General features: G+C 34.6%; 1 protein-coding gene across 2 annotated transcripts in view; it reads right to left on the reverse strand.

Annotated features, from left to right (window-relative positions):
• Nucleotides 1-2,259: 2,259 nt before the first annotated feature.
• Nucleotides 2,260-27,970, reverse strand: part of LOC145322204 (atrial natriuretic peptide receptor 2-like) — a 76,538-nt gene continuing 50,827 nt past the window's right edge. The window contains exons 24-44 of one of the 2 annotated variants that reach the window (XM_080164048.1): nucleotides 18,520-18,619; nucleotides 18,015-18,119; nucleotides 17,707-17,775; nucleotides 16,797-16,856; nucleotides 16,161-16,229; nucleotides 15,423-15,526; nucleotides 14,198-14,300; nucleotides 13,640-13,768; nucleotides 13,145-13,282; nucleotides 10,883-10,968; nucleotides 10,134-10,240; nucleotides 9,824-9,915; nucleotides 8,474-8,553; nucleotides 7,956-8,073; nucleotides 7,334-7,435; nucleotides 6,787-6,853; nucleotides 6,026-6,125; nucleotides 5,363-5,465; nucleotides 4,847-4,926; nucleotides 4,289-4,340; nucleotides 2,260-3,152 (exon numbers count right to left, since the gene is read on the reverse strand). In XM_080164048.1, the coding sequence (XP_080020174.1) occupies nucleotides 3,104-3,152; nucleotides 4,289-4,340; nucleotides 4,847-4,926; nucleotides 5,363-5,465; nucleotides 6,026-6,125; nucleotides 6,787-6,853; nucleotides 7,334-7,435; nucleotides 7,956-8,073; nucleotides 8,474-8,553; nucleotides 9,824-9,915; nucleotides 10,134-10,240; nucleotides 10,883-10,968; nucleotides 13,145-13,282; nucleotides 13,640-13,768; nucleotides 14,198-14,300; nucleotides 15,423-15,526; nucleotides 16,161-16,229; nucleotides 16,797-16,856; nucleotides 17,707-17,775; nucleotides 18,015-18,119; nucleotides 18,520-18,619 (1,913 nt within the window). In that variant the 3' untranslated portion in view covers nucleotides 2,260-3,103. The remainder of the gene's footprint in view (nucleotides 3,153-4,288; nucleotides 4,341-4,846; nucleotides 4,927-5,362; nucleotides 5,466-6,025; nucleotides 6,126-6,786; nucleotides 6,854-7,333; nucleotides 7,436-7,955; nucleotides 8,074-8,473; nucleotides 8,554-9,823; nucleotides 9,916-10,133; nucleotides 10,241-10,882; nucleotides 10,969-13,144; nucleotides 13,283-13,639; nucleotides 13,769-14,197; nucleotides 14,301-15,422; nucleotides 15,527-16,160; nucleotides 16,230-16,796; nucleotides 16,857-17,706; nucleotides 17,776-18,014; nucleotides 18,120-18,519; nucleotides 18,620-27,970) is intronic. The other variant, XM_080164050.1, reaches the window with a different exon arrangement.

A 27,970-nucleotide genomic window follows, 5' to 3' on the forward strand; every position in this document is an offset into this window, starting at 1 on the left:
TTCTTTATCAATTTTTGTAACTTTTAAAAAAAAACAAAAATCAATAATTAAAACATCCCCGTGCATTTAGAATACTCCTAAATAGAGTTTTAAATTTTAATTTACAACAAATTATAATTAATTTCTTAAATTTCATATTATTTGTTTTCTGTTGTGTTAATATATAGTAGTTAATTATTTATGTTTTTATGTAAGTATGTTCTATTATTTTATAACTTTGTAATACGATGTTTTATCCTAGCTGATTTTCCATTGTGCAAATAGATATAAAAGTGTAAATCTCTTAAAATATTAAAAAAGTTTATATTTGGCATCTGAAGAATGTACATATCTGTACATGAAACAATTTGTAATGCAAAAAAACTCCAAATTTAAACGCTTTTTGAGTTTAAAATTCAATACAAACTAATAGATTTAAATTATCTAGATTTTATTCTTACTTAAATCTATTTTTATTTTTTTGTGCTTTAATTTTCATTGAACAGCTTTAAAAAAACAATTTAAAAGGCTGTTATTAAATCAACAAACAAATAACAATAGACATCGACTTTAAGCTAGATGGTAAGTGTTTGTTGATAGTAATTATATGTACATATTCAGCTTATTGTGCCATACATTCTATAAAAATTTAATAACTACAAATATTTCATATGAGCCAAAAGACAAAATAGCAAAAAAAGTGAATATGTAGATAAGATATAGTTTTGTAAAAAAGAATTTACATTCTATCAGTATGCACAGTAATTGTTTATGTCGACTATATGGCTGACTTGATATAACATTTTCGGATCAACTGCAGGTCACGGTAAAATATTCCTGGTAGCGAATATTTCAAAAATCTATGAATTTTAAAGGCTGCTAGCTGCCAAACGGCTGAACGTACAGATCATACCCGGACACCATTTTGAGCGGCATAAGAAGGCCTATAAATGATTTGGAATAGCCAAGATCCAATGTTTTACAGGGAAAGCTTCACTGAAGAAAAAACGCGTATAATAAGTCTTTTTCGCGCATTTCTCTGCACTGCGAGATAACTATGCATTATTGATTTATGGCTATTCCAGATTTTTTTGTAGGCCTTCTTTTGCCGCTTAAAACAGTGTGCAGGCATGATCTGTACGTTAAGCGGTTTGGCAGCTAGCAGCCTTTAAAATTCATAGATTTTTGGAAATATTCGTTACCAGGAATATTTTACCGTTTTTTTATACCATTTTTCGTTTATTAAATAATTGACATGTCTTATGGAATAATAATTCATTCTTATATTGAAATAAATGCTTTACAATTTTTTGACAGGCTTTGAAATATGAGAAAACAAGATTTATGTGGAGGTGATATTTCACTATTCAGCTTATCTTGTTATTCACTTATCTTTTTCCTGTCGCCTTTTTGTTATTGTGTGTTTTTCTCTCTTGATTAAAATATTGTAGAAAAACATGAGCTGATTTCCTATATGTTTTTATCGGACCTGGAAAAATCCTCCAAAATACTGCAAAAAATCTACAAAACAATTTTTGTTTTTGCGTTATTTAAAATAAAATAATCGTTCATGTGCCAATCAATTATTATTATTAATCTTTTAATATTCAAATTCATATTAACCCTTTTTTTATAAAAATATCTTTAAGCTTTCAAAAATACATTAAACTAACAAAAACTCTTCGTGATTTCTTTATACTACTACTATTACATTTTTATAATCCAACAAATAAACCTTTTCTTCGTTGGGCACCTTTTAAAAGTAAGTTTAATAGTTCTATTGCTTTGGATCGCAGGTGTAAAATCTTAATTGACTTTACAACAAAATTTCTTACAATGTTTCTTATTATCTATGATTATATAAGAACTATGATTTTGTTTATTATAATAATTTATTCTACTGCTTTGTTGATTCTACAAAGTACAAACTATGGTTAGATTCAAGAAGGATTTGGACAATGGTCTGTTTATCATACTAGTCCTCAAAGTATTATAATAACGTTTTCCTATTCGTTGCCTTAACATCGTTGGAACTTTTATTGAATTTTGATTGGTGGTTCATTAACTAGATTATTCATACTTTTCAACCACTAAATATAATCTATTGAAAGGGTAATTTTGTGTATCATCAGTGGAGATTCACATCAATTTACCGGCTATTGTCTTATTCCTTTAGATCCCTATGTTCAATTTCTTTCTTATTATCTTCAACTTTTTTAGACAATAGACCCAAAGCGTGTCGAGATTAAACCTTTGAGAAATTATTAATCTATACAACTATTCTTAAACCTTATAGACTGAATGTATTTCACGTAAATATTAATTTTATAAAATATATAATAGAGTAATAATAACTATAACACATAAATATATAAACATTAAGTATAGAAATATTTTACATAATTTTACAGTATGGCCATATAAAGAACAATATTGTTTTCACAATAAATCCCTAGAAAAATTAACAATTTTATATTAAGAAGATCTCTTAGATAATTTATCTGATTTTTAAATCTTTTATACTAATGCAAATTATAAAAGACGCGAAACAAATTTAATGGAAAGGTTTAACTTGCATTTTAAGTACTTTTTTATTACCATACTGTAAATAGAAATTACAATAATAATTTTATAAATCCATTAATTGCAATCTCATAAATGCATGAAAAATATAATTTCAATATGAAAGTTTTTGTTTGGCTCTTTCCCACAAAGTACCCGTGTGGCATTGATATCCCCTTCCGTTAAAAATGAATGAAAAGGGGTCGGGTAAGTTATTTTGGGTAACTGGTAGCTCCGCAGAAAAGTACACCGCAGGTACACGCAGGGTTAGGTCCCCCGCAGGAGATAGTGGTAGGATAATAGCTATCCTCTCTTATTAAATTTATACACACAGGCACTTTTGTGAAAGAACCGTCTTAATACCAATTCTAAATTAACATCATTATTATACAAAAATATATGAAAAATCTGACTCTTTGTACTTTATAAATATCAATGTTTCTTTTAAAAAATACTTTGTGATTTAATTTTTGACCATTTTTTATAATTTTTAGATGTGATTTACCAAATAAAAAATAAAATATTTGATGGATTTTTACAAATATTTTATAATAGAGTATTGTCAGGAAGATTCTGTAGAGAAGTTGACGCTTTTCGGCCACTTGGTATTCCTAAAAAGTAGCAATGATGACAATTAGTTATTAATTAGATTTTCTTTTGCCAGAAGAATCTTCACATCAATCTTTAATAAAAATAGAAAACAAATGATTTTTCTTAGGAAGTATAAAGTCCTCCAATGATTACTGACAGACCGACACACCGAGATTATAAAGTTGCTATTTAATATTCAATGTCCAGCAAAATATTTTTTAAACAAGGATGACAACATCCATAAAAGCGAAGCACTGAAACGGTAGGACAAACGGACATTAACACTAAATAAATGTCGAATCAAAATTGTAGGTAAATTTGTTGAAAAACTGCTTAAAAACAGGATAATGTTTATGGACATACTTACATTTTTGGACTTGATTATAGAGTTGCTTCGCTTATAATATTGTTCTTTGTTGTCCCAGGAATCAATATACCAAAAATCAGATCAAACGGATAATTAAAACACTTGAAAATTTGTTGTTAAAAAAGTAGAAAAATCAACATGTTTAAAATGGACGTACGGACATTCTGGTAATGATTATAGAGTTGCTACGCTTTCTAAATCGTACCCAACTACTACAGGAATCATCATACAAAGTTTGAAATCAATAGGACAATTCTAACATGCCTAAATTAACGAATAAAAGCTATCTATCTCGGACGGGCGGACGTACGGACGGACCAACCCTAATTATAGAAAAGCTTCGCTTTTAAAAATAAGCTGAAGAAATTGGGTGATAAGCGTCATATAGGCTCTAAGTAGGTTTTTATTTATTTCAAGGTTGATATCTAACTGAAGTTTAATTAATCTCAAATGTCGTTAGCTTGTTATTGCTGTGCTTCTTTTGAAGATACTTGCTCTGTACATATAAGATTGGCTACTCGGGAGAGGGTACATTGGTCTGCTTATAACAATAGGACATAATAATCTTTTATTGTAACGTTTCCTTAATTCGTTGGCTGAACAACTTTGAGGACTTTTATTAAGTTTTGATTGATTGGTTCAGTAAGTAGAGTGACTTGACGGTTTAACCACTAGTTGTAATCTTCAGAGGGGTAATTTTATGTAACATAATGGAGAATATACATCAATTTATCGGTCATTGTCTTATCCCTTTATATCCCTGGTGGCTACTATAATATCAGTTTCTACCTTGAGTTCGGTGAACTTGAAAGCTCCATAAGTTTCGTAGTTTCGTTTGTACCTAATATAATATCTATGAATACAAAAACATATGAGAGATAAAAGTCGAGATTTTAAATTATTGATTTCTAAAGGCGGAGTTTAGAGCTTTACTAAAATCTATTTTTTACAGCTTACTAATAAAGACCTACATTTATGAACAATTAAAATAAGTGATTTAAAATGCTTTATTTGTAGTATTAATTCTTGGGGCTTTCCCTCAAACCTACTTCTTGACCTCAGAACCCCAGCCCATCATTTTTTTTAAAAATTCAAGACCCATCATGGAATTCTAACTCTGCGCTGGTATGGATTAAATTAACACTTTGTATTGCTCTCTAAATCATTACCTTATCCAACCTTACATAAACTTAGCATTACAAATATAGTTTTATTTAATATCTAAATAAAATATAAAGGGAAAAATATTAGCGAGTCAACCATAACAACTCAAATTAAATTGTTAATTTCGACTGGTTAAAAACGTGGAGGCACTAGATGTTTTTTTTCAGAGTTTAAATAACTTACCATCTAAAATATGATCGTTGTGATTGTTAATATTGAAAGCCACCCTCTCTGTTGTATAAAAGGTTACTCCTTCAGTTAATCTATTCAAAAATCTCATTATCTAATTATGTTGAAAGTTTTAGTTAGCTTATTGTTAAACTTATGTAATACTATCCTAGTATATAAAGTATTAAGGTTTTCTTTGTCTAAAGCTTAAGATTTCATCTACTGAACTGATTGAGTCCTCCTTTTTAGAAAAGGCTCATATAGAACCCGTGTTGGTTATAGACTATTTTATAATTAGACATTGGGATGGTTTTAGGCCATTTTTCTGCCCCTTTCTTTCCTCTTTTCATATAAAGCCTTTAGATGCTAGGGGCACAGTCGCTTGTTTATTATGTTGTTCTTGTAAATGCAAAAAAATATGTGTTTTTTAGAAGTATTAGCAACCTAACTTATATTTTAAGAAGTCTTAAAAATTTGGTAAAGTAAAGATTTCGATAAAACTTCAGATTTATTTATAAAATAATTCTATACCTGGATGACCCTGTAGGATTAGTTTTTCCAGTTCCATAGGTTGTAATGTCTGGCTCTTTTAAGCTTGGACTCACTACACTGCATATCGATACTGGTGCTACCCCTGAAACATTGTAGAGATTATCAGTTTGCATTTGTCTTTTAAAGATGCCAGACAATAATAGATACAGAATAGGTGAATATTGTGAGAGAATCTCGCATACCCTGATGAAATGTTTCTCCCAGCTGGCTAATATAATGATACCCGACAATTCCTTCTTGTGAATTTATCCTTTTCTTTCCCCTGTTCATGGAGAAACGTATTGTCCAATATCTAATGGGTATATTAGCAACCTTAATTGACGACAAAATTCTTTTTTTCACAATATCCACGTATTTTAGATTTGTTCAAACATTACTAATTAGTTTAATATTTTATAAGGATGATAATGTTTAAGACAGTTTACCAGGGATTTATGGTATAAGACTATGGAAGAAAAATTCCAATACACGACAAACATTAAAATTATTGGTAAAAAAGTTTGAACGTTGCTAATCAACACAATCATGTAAAGTTTGAAATCAATAGGATGATGCCTATACTTAGGACCAGAGTTTCAAATGAACGACAAACTCAAAATGTAAGAGAGTTAATTTAAAAAAAAATCAATTGCAACATTATACCTGTAGATTTACTGTTTAAATCCATGCCTTGTGTTGGACCAGTATGAACTACAGGATTCTGGTGACAGGTCTCACAAAATTCTGCAGGATTCAAATATTCCTGAACAATGAATCTTTATATAAAAGTAACTGGCTGTTATTTTTATATATGGAATATGGATAGGCATTTAGGATGAGTTTTTGAAACAATTTTTTTTCAAAAAAATGTTTATTTATTTTATATTTAGTATTTTTTTATACATAAATATTTAAAATTCTATTATTTTCTAAAAAAAATGGTGAAGCATGTTATTTTTAGACTTCAGACAAAAACTAAATTTCATCAAAATAAAATGATCTTTTAATTAAAATTTCCTTATCCCTATGACAACAAAACAAAAGAAATATTGAAAAAGAAAAATTTACAAAACCGCGCATTTAAAAAATTAAATTACGACTATTTTTTAAGGCTATGGACGATTTTCAAGAGATACCAGATATCTAAAGATCTTAATAAAAATAACATAGAGTTCATGGTCTCTTGATTCATGTGCATTCAGCCTGTTTATTAAAAAAGCATTTCCCAATAACCTTACCTGGTATACAGGAGCTGTGTTGAATACCAGATCTGGACGCACAAGATCTGGACCAGCCTGTTTATTGACCATGACATTTCCCAATATTTTTACCTGGTATACAGGAGCTGTGTTGGATACCAGATCGCACAAGATCTGGACCAGCCTGTTTATTGACCATGACATTCCCTGTAAATCTTATCTTACCTGGTATAGAGGTGCTGTGTTAGATACCAGATCTGGACGCACAGGATCTGAACAGTCTGTCTTCTCACTGCAAAGTATTTAGGAACGTTTTTATTGCCAAATTTTAAAATAACATTGATTTATTTATTTTTATTTTACATTGCAAACGAACAACAATAGATAAAAAATCCAGGGTTTTGTATTTACATTTAGATAACCTTTATTCACTATAAATGTAAAAGGTCTGCCCATAGCTTTTGGGGACCTTGCTGATAGTTATGTGAGGCTATCCAGAAAATCATGCCTCGATTGACAACGCCATGATATTTATATACTTATGCATGCACATCAATTATTATTATAATGGATATTATGACAGAGAAACTTGTTGTCAATTTTGCTTGTCAATATGAAACTCGTTTATTGGTCAGTTTGTTCATTTAGGAGGAAAGGAGGGGATGAGTTAATGGAGAAAATCTTTATTTTAGCCCGTTGAAAGTTTCACATTATTAGAGAACATGAAAATCTAGTGAAAGATCCAAATGATAACATATCCATTATTATTCACCTGTTGAGCCAGTAAGTTTGCATCTTTCCCTTCCCCTTTACATCCAGTTCTCCGCGCTTCTCCATCTCAAAATAACCAACACAGTGGTTATAGGTTGTCTGACTAAAAATAGAGAAAAAGATAGAGTTGTTATTTTGAATAAAAAAACTCAAATATCTTAAATTTTTATTAAAAATGATGATATCATCCATAAAAGCTAAGCTCTGAAATCAAACGGTAGAACATTTACTCGTCAGAATTATAGATTATTGCAATTATAGAGTTGCAACGCTTAAAATCGTACCTAACTATTAAAGGAATCATCAAGCAAAATAGATAGGGCAATTCTATCATACTTAAATTAATGATTAAATCAGTTGAGGATAGATATATTGTTTACAACAGTACTGCAATACATACAAAGTTACAAAGTTTATAGACATAGTGAGGGAGACAAAGCATTGTAAAAAGAAGATTATTGAAGCTCTTTATATTGCCTATAAAAATGGCGTCATACAATGCAAATGACCAATGATAGGCCAGTACAGATTTACATTTTACTTTTATTATATGACATAATTTTTTTATAGGCACTATAAGCTGCTTTAGACGTCCTTGATGATGATCTGATAAAAAATCTAACCTTATATGAATCTTGCAGGGCATTCCATTGGACTCCATTCTGGAGGCTGTATTGACTGTATCCCCAAACAAACAATATCGGGGCATCTTTATACCCACCACTCCCGCACAACATGGACCTAACAAAAAAGATTTTTAATAGCGAAGCTACTATATGATTTGGATATGCCCATATGTAAGTTAATACCTGTATACCCAGCACAGCAGGGACCGTACATAACTTTGGATTGAACTTGATTTTCTCGGCTTCTTTTCATATTAGACTAACATTTTTCTGTGAAGATATTCTATAGTGTAATTTATCAGTTCGTCTCTTTAAATTTTTACTTGAGAATGTTGTGATTCATAAACAAATTATAATCATGGAATCCAAGAAACTGATTGATGTCTTTTCTTTTACAGGATATGGAGAGGTTTTATAATGCGAGAATGGAGTTAATTCATGGCAATCACAGAAAACCAACTCTATTATTAAAATTTAGAGTAGCTTCGCTACAAAAAAATTATAAATTAAGTCACCTGTATGAATTCCAATTCTTATTCTTAGTTTTTCATTTTGTAAATGGGGTATCTCCATTTCTCTAACATCAGCCAATAAACTAAAACAAAAAAATCTTATATGTACTTATGCAGTTAAACGGTTAGTGTCTATTTGGTAATTGAGATCTTTAAAACGGCTTAACAAAGTAATATACCATTTAAAATGTATACAGTGGTTATTTTTATAAACTTAAGGTCAAAATTATCACCATACAATAGATTGTTGGGCCAATTTTTAGTAGCGAAGCTACTCTATAATTCACAATGTCCGTCCGTCTGTCCGTCCGTCCGTCTGTCCGTCATGAGACAGAATAGGGGTAACGTGATTTTCTCGGTTCCTATTAAAGATAGACAGCTGAAATTTTTTGACAACATTCCCATTAATAAGGAGCACAATTAACTATAAAACATCAAGGGCGGTCGGACCGCTTTTTGGCAGGTTTTAGGCTATTTTTGTATTTTTCACATTTTTCTCCATATCTTCAGTGTTTATGGTCCGATTTTAATTTTTTTTCAGTTGTTGATATCAAAATTAAATTTCCTGTCGTTTACAGTAAACAATCATGACGGCCAAACTGCCATTTTGCAGGTTTTAGGCTATTTTTGTATTTTTTACATATCCACCATATCTTCAGTGTTTATGGTCCAATTTTCAAAGTTTTTTCAGTTATAGATATAAGAATTAAATTATTCCGTCATTTAAAGAAAACAACCATGACGGCCAGACTGCCTGTTTGCAGGTTTTAGGCTATTTTTGTATTTTTCACATTATTCTCCATATCTTCAGTGTTTATGGTCCGATTTTCAAACTTTTTTCAGTTATAGATATCAAAATTAAATTTCCCGTCGTTTAAAGAAAACAACCATGGCGGTCAGACTGCCTTTTATCAGGTTTTTGGCTATTTTTATATGTTTTACACATTTTCCCATATATTTGGTGTTTTTGGTCCAATTTTCAAACTTTTTTGGGATATCAGTATCAAAATAATTTTTCCCATTGTTATGAGAATCTTTTATGTAATCTACTTTGACCGTCGTCATCATTAAAAAAACAAGGTTTCGTGTTTATTTTCTCCAATAAATCTATTCTTCTTTGTAATAAATACACTTTTACGTATTTCCATCCACGATTTTTTGTGCTTCGCTACTTATGGATGTTGTCATCCTTGTTTTTGTATTGTTTTAAAGATCAAATGCTACGCAAAAGTCTAACTGTATAAAAATAAAACGTAATTCCCTTGTTTTACTTAACCTCATAAATTACAAAAAGATAGAGCAACCTAAACGAATCAGGCTCTAACTTTTCCGCTGGTGAAAAATGAATAATACCTGAGTGACATGGAGGCAATCTCTCTGGCATGTTTATCATGTTCGTCTGGAAGACCTGATACAACCATGTACGCATCTCCAATTGTTTCAACCTGTCAATATCATATTAGATTGTACTGTCTTACTAAAGATGTTGAAAATGTACTTTGTGCTGCTATGGTTGGCGTGTGACAACAGTATTAAAAGAAGGGGGAATGCCTTTACATATAAAGAGATGCTTCCAAGTATCTGTACAAAGAAAAAGCAAAATATCCAGATAAGAAGGTTCTAATAAACCTTATAGAACAGAATTATTTATCTGAGTACGTACCTTATAAACATTGAAATGTCCAATTGTAGTATCAAAAGTAGTGTAGAGATGATTTAGTAGGTAGACAACTTGTTCAGGTGTACTTGAAGCGGATATCTTCGTAAAACCTTTATAGAAAATCATATTTAGAGAGAAGGAGAAAGAAGTATCAATTATTTAAATTGAGAAGTCAACAACATTTTAATATGGTATTCTTAAATCAAAGAACCTGCTGGACCTATATGGTCATCGTAAACGATGTAGCTCTTAAAGGTCAAGGAAAGGTTTATTTAGAGGAGGGTAGCACCACCCTCCCAAGATAAATTGCTCCTAGAAAAAAAATACCATTCAACAAAAAACTTTTTTTTTACTTTTTAAAACTAGAATTTAATATTGAAGGTCGACTTCTCCCCCACCAAAAGTACCCCTATAGGCCTCTAGGGATATAACTGCTAGTAGATAATCTATAATACAAAGTAGAACGATGTCTGTCTGTTTGTTTGTAGCGAAGGATCTCGCTAACCGCTGAACCGATCGGGTTCTCCTTTACAGGGTAGCTTCTCGTAGGTCCCGGGAAGGTTTATAACTATTTTCTTGGGGGGTGGGACACCCCTAACCCCCGAAAAAATGGAAAATACCCCCTCCCCAAAAAAAAATTTAAATTTTCTTTAAAATCTAAAACACGAAAAATTAGTTTTATAAAACCTCTTGGGGCAAAGCGAAGCGAAGCCGCTAGTATAAAAAAAAGCACAGTGGAAAAAAACACTAACCTACAATATCACTGAAGTAAATTGTGACACAAGCAAAATGTTTTGGCTTAACTCGATTCCCCGCTATTAAACTTTCAGCTACTGATCTAAATATAATAGTTATTTATCGCATTATAGTATAGACAGCTTTCCACGGATATTAACATGACAAAAATAAAATCAGTTATGAGGGTTCGAAGGATCGGGCAAACAAACAGGTATTACATTTATGATTTTATTTATATTTTTCGTGAAAATTGTCTGTAATGCGATGCTATAATTGATTTTTAGTATGGCCCTGAACCGGTTTTTATCCAGCAGATATTGATAGGTTTCGAAGCCGTACTGGAAAAATATATTACTAGATATATTTTGGCTTAAATCATATGCTAGCTATTAAACGTTCAACAGTTAAACCAAACAAAAATCCTATATTTGTGTTAAATAAATTAATAATACAATTTTTTACACATATCCTTTAGATAAGAAATATATAGATGACAAAATAGGTTTCTTTAACTGTCATATCTTTATTTCTTGAATTATGAGCTTATCTAATCTTCTTACACTACATATACATTTAAAAGATAAATTATATGAACTTGTGTCGAAACTAAAAAAATTACTAGTGTCATCATTGCGACATAATACATTGATATATACAGGGTGGGCCACATAAATCCGGACTTTTTCTTACTTTTAAACAAATGAACATGAAATCGTCAATTTTAAAGATTTTATTGAATTTTAAAAACTGGGAAGCAAACTAGGTATGTGACTATTAGATTATTCAATAAAATCGCCGCAAGCCTCAATCACCGCCTCTACCCGCCCCCTGAACCGCCCCCAGACCCTGGTCACCATGTCCCTGTCCAAGCTGGCGAAGTTCTCCTTGATAGTGGCAATGAGGGAGGTCTTTGTGGTATGGGCACGTCTATTGGTTCGTCCTTTAAAGGCGCTACAGGCCCAAAAGTCAATTGAATGAAGATCGGTGCTGCTGGGAGGCCATATCTCCTTAGGGACGTGAGTAACCAGGATCAAAATTCACCCATCTTTCAAGATACCCTTCTTCACGGCGGCTCTCATTTGGGCCACAATTAAGCTAGAACAACGTTTTATACCTTTTTGGAAATGGCATGAAGATTAATCTAGGGTTATTTTCGCAACATATATTCTAAAACGAGTTTTAAGGTTCCAAATGGGTTCATGTAGTCGAGAACCGAGAATTTTTCAAGATTTTTGACGTTTTTGACATCTTAAAATCTGCCACGTTTCACTTTGCCGGAGTACTACGGCCAAACCAGATGGGGTAGAGAGCTCTAGTCTTTTCTGGTGTCTTCATGAAGTATCTAGCAGTATCTCCAGCAAGTTTCATTAGTCTATCTCAGCTACAGATGGGCTGAGATCAGATTTAGTGGGCACAAGTCGAGAATCCAGGGTAAACTATCAGCGCATTTCGAATCTGTACACGTCCTTCATCGTCCAAAAATTTTTATGGGCAAAAGGGTAATTACCTAAGCTTTTTATAGTGTGGTCAAACGTCCTGATTGATCAAGTAGTTTTGATGCTATGGCCGTTTGAAAAAAGTCCGGATTTATGTGGCCCACCCTGTAAGTGACTTTACTGGATCATAGTGCGTAAACTAGTGACGTCTTTGAATCAAAATGCGTTTACTAGTGACGTCATTATGACACAATGCGTTCTGTATTAAAGTCACTGTAATATGTTTGTTAATGCCTTTACTAGTTACGTCATTTGTTCACCTTGCGTTAACTAGTGGCGTAATTGAATCAAAATGATAGAAGCTCTTAAAGTGTCATCTAAAAAAGGGGGAAAATGAAAAAAAACTCTTGAATATATGATTCCAATTGATGTCAATTATTAATCATAATATTTTTTCTATATAAAACGTGGATTTCTCAGCTGATATTCTAAATAGACAGCTGATATTTATGGTGAAAATTCCTTGTACCAATGAATGTCCAGTATATAATTTAATGATTTGTCTGTTGGTCATGCTCGAATACACATATATTTAAAGTATCATAGAAAAGTTTTGTCATCTTCTAACGGTAAAATCAATTTCAATCTTCCTGAATTTTAAAATTGAAAACATTTGCTTTTGAGCGTGTCTCGATATCTCTAACAGTTTCCGAGATAGAAGGGGGCGTTTAATGCCCCCGGAGTAGTTATTACTTGGACGCCCACTAGAATAGGGTTAAAGGAATTGTTATTTTGATGGAAGGGAAATTTAAGGCAAATTACTTATCGTAGTTTTCTTACTTTGGTAATAGTTGATGTAGAAGGTCTTCACATTTTTCTTTTTCCGCCAGGTATTGTTGGGTTCTCTCTCCCACCATATCCTCCAGCTTTGTCGAATACTTGTTCATACGGTCCATCAGGTTGTCTGTGATGTTCTCCCTGGATAAATCAGAATTTTAAGTTTTTCTCAATTGAAGGTAGCCTCGTCCATATTTCCGTTGGTAAATTTAGGTATATTAGCTTTGTTTTGTCATAATCATAGTATTTTCATTTAAATATGTAAGTTTCTTTTAAGCTTTTTTTAGACAACCATTTTTTTTATTTGAATGAATTGTCAAATTAACTTGAAATTATTTTGAAATGGGGATTCATGTACGATCATGCACAACTCTATAAACAGAATGACACATTCGACAAGTAATCTAAAACAAAAACTTTTTATTTTCTTTATGAAATGAAAAGTCTTTTTCACCACCTTTGATCAGTTTTAGATTTAGAAAGATTATAGTTTCTTACTTATAATTATGCATCTCTTTCATTCTTTGCTTGATATATGCCAGGGTGGCTCTGTTCTCTGGAATAGGGTCCCAGCATTTCTGGATTAGGTCCCTTAGCCCCTCATGGCTACAGTACGATAAATCTGGTCTGAAATAAAGGATATTTAATTCGAATCCAAATCACAAAAAAATCTGTAATATTTCATCTTATGCAATTTAAGTCCCTAATGATTAAAGTACTTCTGACAGAATTTGCCTTAAAATAAGACTTTTGGTTTTGACTGCCTAGACGAAGAAGATTAATAAGAACTCAGCAGCTTTCCAGCCACATGTTTTTTAAGCCGCGGCTGTTTGAAAGTATAACAATCTCATATATGCTAAATACTGATCGATTGGATTCTTATAAAATGAACTTAGTGTACAGGTTAACACAAAAGGGTTTGAATGGATAGCTTTGTTAAAGCTTTGCTAAAATCACTTACATATGTTTGAAAATCAATATTGGGTTATCATATGTATACAGTTTAATTTTTCTTTTTACATTGCATACTATTGTACAATTAGATGTTGTTTTTACCTGAAAGGATCCTCAGTATCAACCTGTTGATGATATTCAAGCAGGAGACTGTCAATTACATCCTTGGGTGGCCAGGAAAACCAAAGTGACTGGTTTATGGATCCTTAAATAGAATTGAGATATGAAAAATAAAGTATCACTAAAACCTTAGGTGGGGAACCAAAAGATTAATGTGTTTGGATCCTAAATAAGATGAAGCGTTTCATAGTCCCTACAAAAAATGACGTCCTACTGGCCTACCCTTGGTCAATAAAATTAATACTGGCCTGCCATTGGTAATTTAGTCTGTGTATTGGCCTATCATTAGTCATTTGTATTGTATGGCGTCATTTTTTATAGTCACTTTAAATAGCTTCAAATAAAATAGCAAAGTATTATATACGGGTGCAAGGTTGACCATGGTTATTGGTTTAAATTAGGAGGTATTTAAAATATCAAAGGTTATGTATCTAATTTTATTGGGGGATAGGCTAACCAAAATAGCAGGTTGTTTACCCTTTTCAAGAAGGTAGAGCCAACATGTGATATAAATTAATCTTAATCAGTGTTTTCCAATATCAATATGTTTGTTTAACTTAACCAGCGCAGAATCTTATAATGTTTGAGTAATATATTTGGACCTGTTTGTATTTTTGTCTAAGTTTTATATTTTTTTCTGTATTAAAAAGCACAAGATGTATAATATTAATTAACTTAATTCGTATATAACTTTATAATCAAATTTATTAGACTAGACATAAGTATCTTTTTCTCTCAGATATATTAATATTATTCATATATTTGTTTTTCCTTTTTTTTATTAATATATCTAATTTCAATGAATATTTAATATTTGTGGAAAAATTATCGTCATTTTAGGTTGCTAACATAAAACTCTCTTATTGGTCATTTCGTTTATCTAGTAGGAGGGGAGGGGATGGGGTAAGAGGGTGAAAAATGGGAATAATTATTTTAGCCCGCTGATAGTTTTAATTTATTAAAGAACATGAAAATCTGGTGTAAGATCCAAGTAACATTACATCCATTCTGATGGCAATGGAAATGATGACAAAATCAATGCTCTAGGTTCAGGTTATTCCAATACAAAAAAAACAGCCTGCTGGTTTCTTGGAAAATAAACTATAATCATGACAGGACTAATACAGACCTTTCTCAAAATTGTGGACCTTCAATGGGTGTTACAGACATACATCCAGCTGCTTTACTACAAAGAATTATTTCTTACCTTCCTCCCCAGCAAAGTCACTCTTATACTGTCCAATTTCATAGAATATCAGAGCCAAAGAGTATATATCGCCTCTTTGTATCTTCTCACTATAATCTAGAGTCCTAAACATAGAATAAAAAAGTTAAAATATTAAGCCAAAGAGTATATATCACCTCTTTGTTTCTTCTCACTATAATCTAGAGTCCTAAGCATAGAATAAAAAAGTTAAAATATTAAGCCAAAGAGTATATATCTCCTATTTGTATCTACTCACTATAATCTATTGTCCTAAACACAGAATGATAAAATTAGAATATTAAGCCAAAGAGTATATTTCACCTCTTTGTATCTTCTTACTATAATCTAGAGTCATAAACATAGAATAATATAATTAGATCAATGTGCAAAAGACTATATATCACCCACTATAATCTTCTAAACATGGAACAATAAGTTAGATTATTATGCCAAAGAGTATATATCTCCTCATTGTATCTTCTCACTGTAATCTAGAGTCCTAAACACAGAATAAAAAAATTAGAATATTGTGCCAAAGAGTATATGTTGCCACTTATTTATTTTGATATAATCTAGAGACCTAGAACATAGAATAATATAACTAGAATATTTGGCCAAAGAGTATACATCACCTTCTATTTTCTAGAGTTCTTAACTATAATAATAGAACTAGAATATCAAGCTAAGTAGTGTAAATGTTTCATACTTTTTTCTCTGTAAAGATAATTTATTTCTTACCAAAGATCCCAATGAATTAATTCCGGAGCCATCCAAGTTTTGTTCTTCCAATATTTATTCTCATCCTCACTAAAATTGATAAATGCATGTAGAAAAGCCTTTAGAGCAGCTTTGTATCAATCAAGTTAGAGAATAGTAAATGCAACAATGGATTTATTATTACTTGGATCTTACACCACATTTTCATAACGTGAAACTTGTAGCGGGCTAAAATATTGATATTCCCTTTCCCCGCCCTTTACCCAATACTGTCCCCTCATACTAGATATACGAACTGAACAACAAATTACAGGAGAAATAGCAAACTAGATTGACGATAATTTTCTCCCTGTCTTATCATCCATTAATTTAAGATTTACACAGCTGTAACCCGATCCCGACCTCTTCATAAGATTTCCCAACTTGCAACTTAAAAAACAATCCATATTTTTGTTAGAATTTATGAATTTTAAATATGCATAATCATATATTTCAAACCTATGTAGAGTACAATTTTTAAGGTTGGTGAACATACTTTATTATCATGATTGTATACGTCAGTTGTGACAACTTTTATAAGAGCCATATAGTCGACATAAACCTTTGAAATTGCATATTGACATAATATCTTAACAGCTGAACTTGAAATTTCCTAACCTTCTCAGATCAATAACCATCTTTTCCAGGAATAAGGTATAGCCAACAAGAGAAATAAATCTAAAATAATATTTGCGGGGCAGATAAAAAGATCGTAAATTTTACTATGTTTTGCCCCCCCCACCCCCCCAACGACAACTGAAAATCATGTATAGGTTTCGAGATTTTTTCCTCGAATTGATTTCATTGTTAGCTTCATCTTTTCTATTTAAATTTATTCCGTGGCATGCATGTCAATTATAGCGTCAAATTGTCAAAATAGCTGATTGTTATGGATATTGTTATTCTTGTTAAACCTATAAAAACACATAAAAAAAAAAAAAATTTCATAAGTTTGTGTGAAATGCGTATTGACAATGGATGTAGAATATACGTGGATATTATGACAAGGGAAAAATTGTCGTCAATTTAGATTGCAATTTCCCCTTGCATTTCTTGGTCGGGTCGTTTATCTAGTAGGAAGGGAGGGGGTGGTGTTAAAAAGGGGGCATGGGGTAGATCATTATTTTTAGCCCACTACAGAGTTCACTTTTTTATAGAACATGAAAATCTGGTGTAAGATCCAGGTAATAATAAATCCATTGTATTGACAAAATGTGCGCTGGTAATTCCTTCGAGATAAAACTGTTCTATCTCAAGAGAAATTACTTTTTCTTTTCTTTACACAACACAACATAGTTTTTTAACAGATTGGTTTTAATTTATTTTCATTGCCTTTTAGGTCTACGATTTAACCTATAGAGTAGCTTCCGATTAATATATGTAAAATACAGACAACTACCTTTTCGTCTGCTAGCAAATTGCTTTCTACTTTTTTTTGTAGGGACTTGGCTGTTTTTCTATTTCCGACGATTGTATTTTTGTATTTCAAAGACCCAATACAATGGGCAGAGTTTCATATAGTTCATACCTTTTTTCTAATTCAGTTTTCTCTCTTCTAAGCCTATGTAGGCCAAAGTCAGTAAGCTTCACTGCAAATCTAAAAGGCAAAAACATTTTTTTTTAATATTAGGCATCAGAAGAATAGAACTTCTCTAGTAGTTATCATAAGCTGTAAAAAGTAACATGTTATAGATACATCTGTGTAAATGGTTGTATATTTTCCACTTTTCTACCTTTATGTTTGTTTGTCTATTTTGTGAAAAAAAGAAAAATATACAAACGCACAAGAGAATTCTTTGTTCCAGCAGGTTCTAAGCTATTTTAAACACTGGTCACCTGCTGTCTATGACACAATTTGATGACTTGAGATTTCCGTGGAATCTTATCTCACTTTGGTGCAGATATCCCAGACCCTTCACTATATCTGACATCAGGGAAAATCTGAAAATTAAAACAACTTTTTATCAGGGATCTTAAGGGAAAGGCCAGTTGACTATAAATTGCTTTGAGATTGCACCCCAACCGCGAAAAAAGTTGTCAATTATATGTGAAAACGTTTAGACAGAAAAAACTTGAACAAACCGATCAAAGTACCCAATTTTTAAGAGTTTTCATAAAATGTTGCCCTTATATATTATAGCAAAAGAAATTATAATATTTTCATTGAATCTCATAAAAAAAAACAAGTAACTTCCAATCACGACCTACCCACCCCATCCCAGAGAAAAAGATAGAAATAGAAAGACCTATCAGTTGAGCCTAGAGGACGGAGGAAAAGATATCAGAAGAAGGTCAGACGAACACGATAACTTATAGAGTAGCATCTCTATTAAAAACTTACTTAAATTCCTCATCATCAAGATTAACATGAGCTAGCACATCCTCCAGAGACCCTTTGTAACAATATTCTGTCAGAGTGAAGCATATGTCCTCATCATAACCTACAAGAATAATGAATATAGGATATACATGGATATATAGACAGAGATACTTTGTAACAATATTCTGTCAGAGTAAAGCATATGTCCTCGTCATAACCTACAAGAATAATGGATATAGGATATACACATGGATATATAGACAGAGATACTTTGTAACAATATTCTGTCAGAGTAAAGCATATGTCCTCGTCATAACCTACAAGAATAATAGATATAAGATATACATGGATATATAGACAGAGATACTCTGTAACAATATTCTGTCAGAGTGAAGCATATGTCCTCATCATAACCTACAAGAATAATAGATATAAGATATACATGGCTATATAGACAGAGATACTCTGTAACAATATTCTGTCAGAGTGAAGCATATGTCCTCATCATAACCTACAAGAATAATAGATATAAGATATACATGGATATATAGACAGAGATACTTTGTAACAATATTCTGTCAGAGTGAAGCATATGTCCTCATCATAACCTACAAGAATAATGGATATAAGATATACATGGATATATAGACAGAGATACTTTGTAACAATATTCTGTCAGAGTGAAGCATATGTCCTCATCATAACCTACAAGAATAATGGATATAGGTGTCTTAACCTCTTTTCGAGGAAGCTTTGTGTTTATCAAGTGCGAAATTAATTCCTTATCATTATTTTTAAAGACTAAGCGCAAATGTCGTCTTTTTATGGCTTTCCTTTCATAATGTGGCGCGGCATGGATTGTTTTGTTTATTTTGATGCGCACGTTCTTTACTTTTGAATGAGATATGAGAGTGTGAAGATTTCGGAGAACAAAATTGGGCCTATCATTGGTCTCATAGTGTGTGAACGACCCTAGTATATCAGGGATTTGAAACCATAAGAGCTTCAGGTAGAATTTGTTATTTTTATTAAGAAGTATGGTGTATAGGACGATTATATGTAGTTTTAAAAAGGCTTTAGCCAGCTAAGCATGAAACTTAATTATGATTAATATATGTTTTAGTAATTTTTATGTGCCTTATTGTTGCATTTAACAATGATTTATTAAACCAAATAATTTTCCTTTAAAGCCAAAGTTTCCAAAGATTTTTTACCGTAGAGAAAAATGATTTTTAAAAAGCAAATAAGATTACGTGGTTATAAATAACTGGAATTATGAACTAATTGATATTGTAATTTCAGGTCTTTGAAATAATTTCATCAATAAATCTATATTCAAACCTGCTGTTGAAACTTGATGGTTCCTGGTATTGGGGGTTTGTATGTTCGCCAACTGATCTCGTGAACTTCCCGCTAATTCGGAAGTCAAGCTCAACCAAAGTGTCATGGTTGAGACAATTTCAAAGTATCTGATGAATAGGCGTTAGCATTCATCAAGAGATCAATAGCATCCAGTGAATTATTGATGCAATAAACTGTGACAATTTTTCTGTGAAATAAGTACCTAGTGAATCAATATGCCACTAACCAAAAAGCAGAAAATTGAGCGATCTATCACTATTGGCAGTGAAAGGCTAGAAGTTTTTGATGAGCAGTTAAAAGTGTTTTATGACAATCTAAAAGCCTGCCAAAGTTTTAGTTCATGTGAAAATGTGACTGTAAAATCAATTCGTGACATTTTTAGTGAGGTCAAGGACCAATCTGACCTAATAAAAAGTCTAAAACCTGCCGTGGAGACTAGTGAGCTGCGCGAGTTTAAGCGTGATTTGGATGAAGCTAGTGAGCAGAAAACTGTTGCAGATAAAGTTTATGCGTCGTTGGAGCAGTGTACAAAAATTCTGTACTGGCTTGACAATGATTCAGACGACGCGAGGTCAAGCACTGTCGCCAGGAACCTCGACGTCATTGAGAAGGTGAAGATGGACATGGGAGTGCTTAAAATTTCCGTGGAGTTGCGCCAAGAAGTACGTGATATGTATCGAAGGCTTAGAGAGATGGAACGTCGTTCATCTAACCTGGATGAGAGTGGGACACCTGCCATGCTCTCCAGAAGTATGTCTGCCGTGGATATTCGGAGTTCCAACCCGCAGTATGGGCGCTGGGACAACAGTTTGTTGCCGTCGTTCGACGGTACTGACACGGATTACCCAAACTTTAAACAGGTCTTTAAAGATCTATGCTCTGGTTATGGATTTGCTGACCAGAGGTTAAGTCTGATGTTGTGTATGGAGAAGGTGATAACCAACCCGGAACTACGCAAGCAAGTGTCAGCGATTAGAGATCATAATGAACAATGGGCGTTTCTTGATCAGATGTTTTTATCAAACACTCGCCGGTTCATGAGGATTTTAACTAAATTGAACAAGATGAAACCTGTGGATAAACCTGTGGACGTGGTTAGCGCAATTGCTACCTTCAAGAGCATGATGCAGGAGGTACAAGCCATCGTTGGTTCTGCAGCTAAGGATTACAACCACCTAACTCTTATTCATATTTTTAAAGACAAGTGCCCTGAAAATTTGAGAGACAAAATTATGATGGAGCTAGGTAGCATGAACCAACCAAACATCCCGAAGATTGTAGAGCTGCTGGAGAGGACCAGGGGTGCCATGTTGGCCGGTGATATGTCTTATGACAGTGGCGCCGGCAAGAGAAATCGTGACAGAGCTGCCGCCGCGCAAGTATCTGGCCGCAGCGACAATAAGAATGGAAAGGCTGGGAAGGACAAGGCTTCCAAGTGGAACAGTGCATGTCCTGTGGAGAGCTGCAAGGAGAAACACCCGATTTTCCGTTGCCTCACGTTTAAGAAGATGGATGTGGTTGACCGAAAGAAAGTTGTCCAGCAGAAGAAGTTATGTGAACTCTGCTTGTGTGACGGCCATACTGCTGACAAGTGTAATAAATCTGATAAGCTTGGTGTTTGTGGTACCAATAATTGTGACAGATACCATTCCAGGTTACTTCATGAGGCTAGTGCTGGTGTGAATACAGTCTACAAGTCAAGTTCTGCACCCAGCCCCTGTACCTTCTTACTTCAGTTAGTTCCTGTTGTAGCACCTGGCGGCGGCACCTGCCACGCCACGGTAATGTTTGACTCCGGGGCAAATTTGCCACTTGTGTCTGAGAAGTTATCCAACAAGTTGAAGCTGAAATCTACTGGCAGATATACAACTATTTCTGTAGCTGATGGCAGTGAGTCTTCCTGCCGCAACGTTGTGTTTTATCTGAAGGATAGGGACGGCAATCTGAGGGAGTTTGAGGCAGCTGTCATGCCTACCCTCGGCGGGGCCAACGAGATGCGCTCGGTCCACCCCGAAACTGCCGCCGAGATATTTAAAATGCCGCCAGAAAGGTTTACATATATTAGTGGAGGCTTAGATATCATCATTGGAAATACACATCCTGACGTGTTTCCTTCAACCTACCAGAAAGTGGGCCAGTCTATGTTGTGGCGAACCATTTTTGGTAGTGGTTTTATCTGTACGAGTGCTGACGGCGGAGCTGGAGATCAAAAGTCGGCTTATAAGGCTGTCAGTGTCAGTGGAGGCACTTTGCCAGACTTTCTGACGTCTGAATCGTTTGGCGTACAGCCGCAGGCACTTTGTCCAGGATGTACTGCTTGTCAAGAGTGCAAGGCTATGGCCGACGGCACTACCTGGGACCAGCGTGAGAGGCAGAGGATAATTGAGGCAGGTTTAACACTAGACTTGCAGTCCAACAAGTGGACAGGTCAATATGCTTATATTGAAGATCCTCACACTTTACCTTACAATGAGAGTTTAGCCCGCAAAATTGCTGAAAAGGATCGTGCCAGGATGGTCAAGGAAGGTACCTATGGAATGTATGTGGAGGTATTCAACGACGCCATAAGAAGAGGCGTTTTTCAAAAAGCCACGCCTGAAGAATTGCAGTATGAAGGACCTAAGTCTTGTTCATCAATAGTGGTTGCTTTCAAGGAGGATTCAAGTTCCACACCCATGCGATTGTGTGCAAATAGTTCTCTGACGTTCAAGGGTACCAGTTTTAATAACATAATGCTGGGAGGCCTGCCGCCAATGCAGAAGATTTTTTATCATTTGATGCTTTTCCGCGGTTACAAGGTTGGTATAACCGCGGATATCTCCAAGTTTTATAACTCCATCCTGGCCACAGAGTTCGACAGCCAGATGAAGAGAGTTTTATTTTCCCCGACGCCAGATGGTCCACTTGAAATTTACCTGACCAAAGTTGTGAATTTCGGCGAGTTGGCCGCGGGAAACTTGGCAGTTACAGCCCTGAAGTTGACGTCCCGCCTGTTCGGCGGAAAGAGTGAAGCAGAAGTCAAGGAGATGTATGGAGAGGGGCAGATAAACGGTAGTGAAATTGTTGCTAAACCTGAGTTATGGAAGGAGCCACCAATACCTACCTACCCTGATGAGGAATTCAAGTTACCTCAGATTCCAGTTGCAGTCAAGCTTGAGAAGCACAGCTTCATAGATGACGTTATTTCGGGAGCAGGATCGAAGCCAGAAGCCAAGGAGATGATGAAAGAGGCCGACAGAATTATCGGTAAAGGTAGTTTTTCCTTCAAACAAGTCATTTATTCTGGAGATGATTGCCAGCCTACCAAGGTTCTCGGGCTGATATGGAAGCCAGCCACCGATGTGTTGTCCATCGCCACAAGAGTCAACCAAGATGGTAAGGTCAAGGGAAGGAAGGTGAAAGAGGATGCTGATTTGTACAACCTCCAGGACGCCTTGGACGAGAACCTGACAAAGAAGATGGTCCACAGGTTCGCCGCCCAAACCTTCGACCCGATCGGGCTTTGCAGCCCTATTCTGTTGAGAATTAAACTTGTCCTGCGGAAAACATGTTTGCTGAATTTGGGCTGGCAAGATTTCATTCCAAAAAGTCTACGGGATGAACTTGTTCAGTCGCTGGAGGACAGAGCTGAGGTCGCTAAATTGGAGTTTGACCGTTGTGTGGTCCCGGATGAACCAACTGGCCTTCCATCCTTGATGATGTTTTCGGATGGGTCATCAGAGGCTTATGCAAGTAATGCATATTTGAGGTGGCCAACTAGACAAGGATTTGAAACGTTTCTGCTAGCCACCAAGTCAAGAGTTGCGCCGGTCAAATGTGAATCAATTCCACGCCTTGAATTGATGGGGTGCCAGATGTCCACAAGGTTGGCAAAGTCCGTCAGAGATGCCCTGCCCTTTGATATTATCAGAGTGATGTACTTTACTGATTCATCATGTGTTTTATCACAAATAGTTTCCAACAGTGCTATGCTGAACACATTTAATTCTCATCGTATTGGAGAAATTCAATCTGCAACCAACAAGGATGACTGGAGGTGGGTCCCGGGGACACACAACGTTGCAGATTTGGGCACCAGAAGCACCTGCAAGGTATCAGATTTGGGACCAGGTTCCAGGTACAGATTGGGCCCAGAATGGTTGCGCCAGGATGAAAGTGCGTGGCCGGTGAAAACTGCCGAAGAAGTCAAGCAGGTTTTACCCCCAGAGGAGTTGAATACCAAAATGGTTAAGTTATGTTCAATGAAAGTTGCCGGAGAAGCCGCTGAAGATGTCTTTAGGTTTAAGCACAGGAGATCATTTGGACAGGCCAAACGTATTATGGCAGCTGTCCTGCAAGTTGCGAACACCTGGTTGAAGAAGCTAAAGAGCAGACAAGAAGGTAAGACTACAGCCGCTGGTAGTCATGTAGCAGCCGCAGATTCTGTGTACAAGCCGTCTTTGTACAATTTTATGGCGGCGGCGGAACTTTTCATTGTGTCACGAAGCCAAGAGGATGAGTGGATAAATGACGCTAAAGGCAATTATGCGTCATTAAATCCATTAGTGCATGAAGTATCATTGACCTGGCCTGTCGTTGGTCCCGGAGGAAATTATGTGACCAGGGAGATGAGGATTCTTAAGATTGTTGGTCGTGGACAGCCAGTCATTGACGCCATTACTGGTGGCCGTAAATTGATATTTGAAGACATGCCAGGTTTAATAATTTTGGAGCCTGGTAATTGGTTAGCTGCTGTTTTTATGAGAGAAGCGCATGTTGAGCTTCACTCTGGTGTCCGTGGAACTTTAGCTGAGAGCCGCCGTTGGTGCTGGATTGTGAAGGCAAGGAGGTTGGCCATCATGGAAGTGAAGAAATGTTGGCCCTGCAGTGTTGAGAGGGCTAAGGAATGTCGTGCTACCATGAAGGACGTGTTACCTGACAAGTTGGTCCCGAGCAGGCCTTTTGAAGCTGTGCAAGTCGACCTGATGGGTCCGCTGGTTACGAGGAGAGCTGCCGCCAAAACGAGGAGTCAGACAGCAACGAAGAAGGTGTGGGTGTTCGTGGTGGTCTGCAGGTTCTCAGGGGCGTTATGGTTAGATGCCTTGGAAAAGTATGATACCAGCAGTATCCTGATGTCCCTGCGCAAGTTGGAAGCTGTTCATTGTCTGCCGAAGATCATAGTAAGCGACATGGGCACACAATTATCCGGTGCTCGCAAAGTTTTAGAGCAGAAGTTGGGCAGCCAGGTAGAGTTTTCTTGGTCTCAGATCCCGGCCCGAGCCCACCATTATATTGGGCAGGCTGAGAAAATGGTGGGATTAACCAAGAGATTGCTGTCCAAGAAGTTGGTGAATAGTTCTGTTAATTTCAACGAGCTCCTGGTGCTGTTGGCGGAGGTTAGCAAATTGATGAATAGCAGACCATTGACGATTGAAGCTGCGAACGACGTGGAGAATTGGCGGCTGATTACCCCTGGCCAGCTGCTGGGAAATGTTGACCGCCAGCCGTTGTGCAATGTGGCGATGAAACCGGAGGACCAAATTTCCTCCAGGTTGAAGTTGTTGGAAGATTTGTCTGCCCAGTTTTGGACTGCCTACCGCCAGGAGATCCTACCGAAGATATTACGGATGTCCAAGTGGAAGGATGAGATGGCGGAGCCACTAGCTGACGGAGATATAGTTCTGGTTACGAGTACCAATCCGCTGATGAGATGTTTGAGGATGGGCCGAGTGACGAGAATTGAGGATGGAAGAAAGACTGCAAGAGTCTTGTTCAGACTGACAGATAAGTCTCCCCTAGAAGAACATGCTGTATCAGTCAGGCAGTTGTTAAAAATTATGATTAATAATTGATTCTTATTTTATGGAAATTGAGATTTTTTTTAGTAAAAAGCCACATTTTTCATATGCCTATTTTTATGCCTAAAATAAGAATCAAATGAAATGCGATTAAATATTCTTCTATTTCATATGCTCAAATTTAATTTTATTGAGTTTAATTTCCTTTCAAAAGTACAATTCATTTTAAAACTTACCTGAAAAGTTTAACAAAAAAGAATAAATGTGTCGAGGTTGCGTGATTCGATATTTATTCTAAGAAAAAAATCAAGTATTTTTTTAGCAGATTTTTTTTAAAATTATATATGAATTTCAATCAAGCAAAACATTTTTATTCAGATCAAGGAATGATTGAAAATTCATATTTAAAGTCTCATATTTTTTTACAAAGAAAAATTGGTATTTTTTTATAATTCCGATGAAAATTCTAACAAAGATATTATTATTTTGCTATTCTTAAGTATTAAAAAGTTTTATTGTCGATTAAGATATTACAGTTCTTATTCATTAGGTTTGAAAAACTTTCTGCCCAAGGATTTTGAAAAATTTTTTCTTACTACTCTTTTTGATGCTTAACAAATTTAGTTTTAAGTACCTATAAATCTTAATTTTCTTGTCTAAGATTTATTTCGTTTTATTTTTACCATTATTTGTTTACATTTACATTTCAACCTGATTTCGTAGGTACTTATTGATTTATTAATAATGATTTATTACCTATTGATTATGAAATGATTATTATTTAGTATAGTTGTTATATTACAACATCATGATTAATAGGATTATCTATTTTAGGATTTGTGTATGTGATCTTGTGATTGTCATGTGCATGGAATGTTGTATGGTACAAACCAATCCCCATCCTTCTATCCTAAAATGTGAGGTATTATGAGTCCTAGTGAGGAGTATAATATTGTGTATGCATTTCACGGGGTTTCATTTAGTTAGGAGCAAAATTGTCACGTTTTCGGGATGTGGCCATTCTCATGTGATTATGGTGAGTTGAGTTTAGTGAGAAATGTTGCTAGTGCTCAGCGCAAAAAAACCTTGAATCTCGTTAAGGAAGTTAATTTGACTTTCAAACGGGGGGTGTGTCTTAACCTCTTTTCGAGGAAGCTTTGTGTTTATCAAGTGCGAAATTAATTCCTTATCATTATTTTTAAAGACTAAGCGCAAATGTCGTCTTTTTATGGCTTTCCTTTCATAATGTGGCGCGGCATGGATTGTTTTGTTTATTTTGATGCGCACGTTCTTTACTTTTGAATGAGATATGAGAGTGTGAAGATTTCGGAGAACAAAATTGGGCCTATCATTGGTCTCATAGTGTGTGAACGACCCTAGTATATCAGGGATTTGAAACCATAAGAGCTTCAGGTAGAATTTGTTATTTTTATTAAGAAGTATGGTGTATAGGACGATTATATGTAGTTTTAAAAAGGCTTTAGCCAGCTAAGCATGAAACTTAATTATGATTAATATATGTTTTAGTAATTTTTATGTGCCTTATTGTTGCATTTAACAATGATTTATTAAACCAAATAATTTTCCTTTAAAGCCAAAGTTTCCAAAGATTTTTTACCGTAGAGAAAAATGATTTTTAAAAAGCAAATAAGATTACGTGGTTATAAATAACTGGAATTATGAACTAATTGATATTGTAATTTCAGGTCTTTGAAATAATTTCATCAATAAATCTATATTCAAACCTGCTGTTGAAACTTGATGGTTCCTGGTATTGGGGGTTTGTATGTTCGCCAACTGATCTCGTGAACTTCCCGCTAATTCGGAAGTCAAGCTCAACCAAAGTGTCATGGTTGAGACAATAGGATATACATGGATATATAGACAGAGATACTTTGTATCAATATTCTGTCAGAGTGAAGCATATGTCCTCATCATAACCTACAAGAATAATGGATATAAGATATACATGGATATATAGACAGAGATACTTTGTAACAATATTCTGTCAGAGTGAAGCATATGTCCTCATCATAACCTACAAGAATAATGGATATAAGATATACATGGATATATAGACAGAGATACTTTGTAACAATATTCTGTCAGAGTGAAGCATATGTCCTCATCATAACCTACAAGAATAATGGATATAAGATATACATGGATATATAGACAGAGATACTTTGTAACAATATTCTGTCAGAGTGAAGCATATGTCCTCATCATAACCTACAAGAATAATGAATATAGGATATACATGGATATATAGACAGAGATACTTTGTAACAATATTCTGTCAGAGTGAAGCATATGTCCTCATCATAACCTAC

This window comes from Acartia tonsa, chromosome 6 (genome assembly GCF_053477335.1).
Source record: "Acartia tonsa isolate MP-2025a chromosome 6, ASM5347733v1, whole genome shotgun sequence".
Lineage (NCBI taxonomy): Eukaryota > Metazoa > Arthropoda > Copepoda > Calanoida > Acartiidae > Acartia > Acartia tonsa.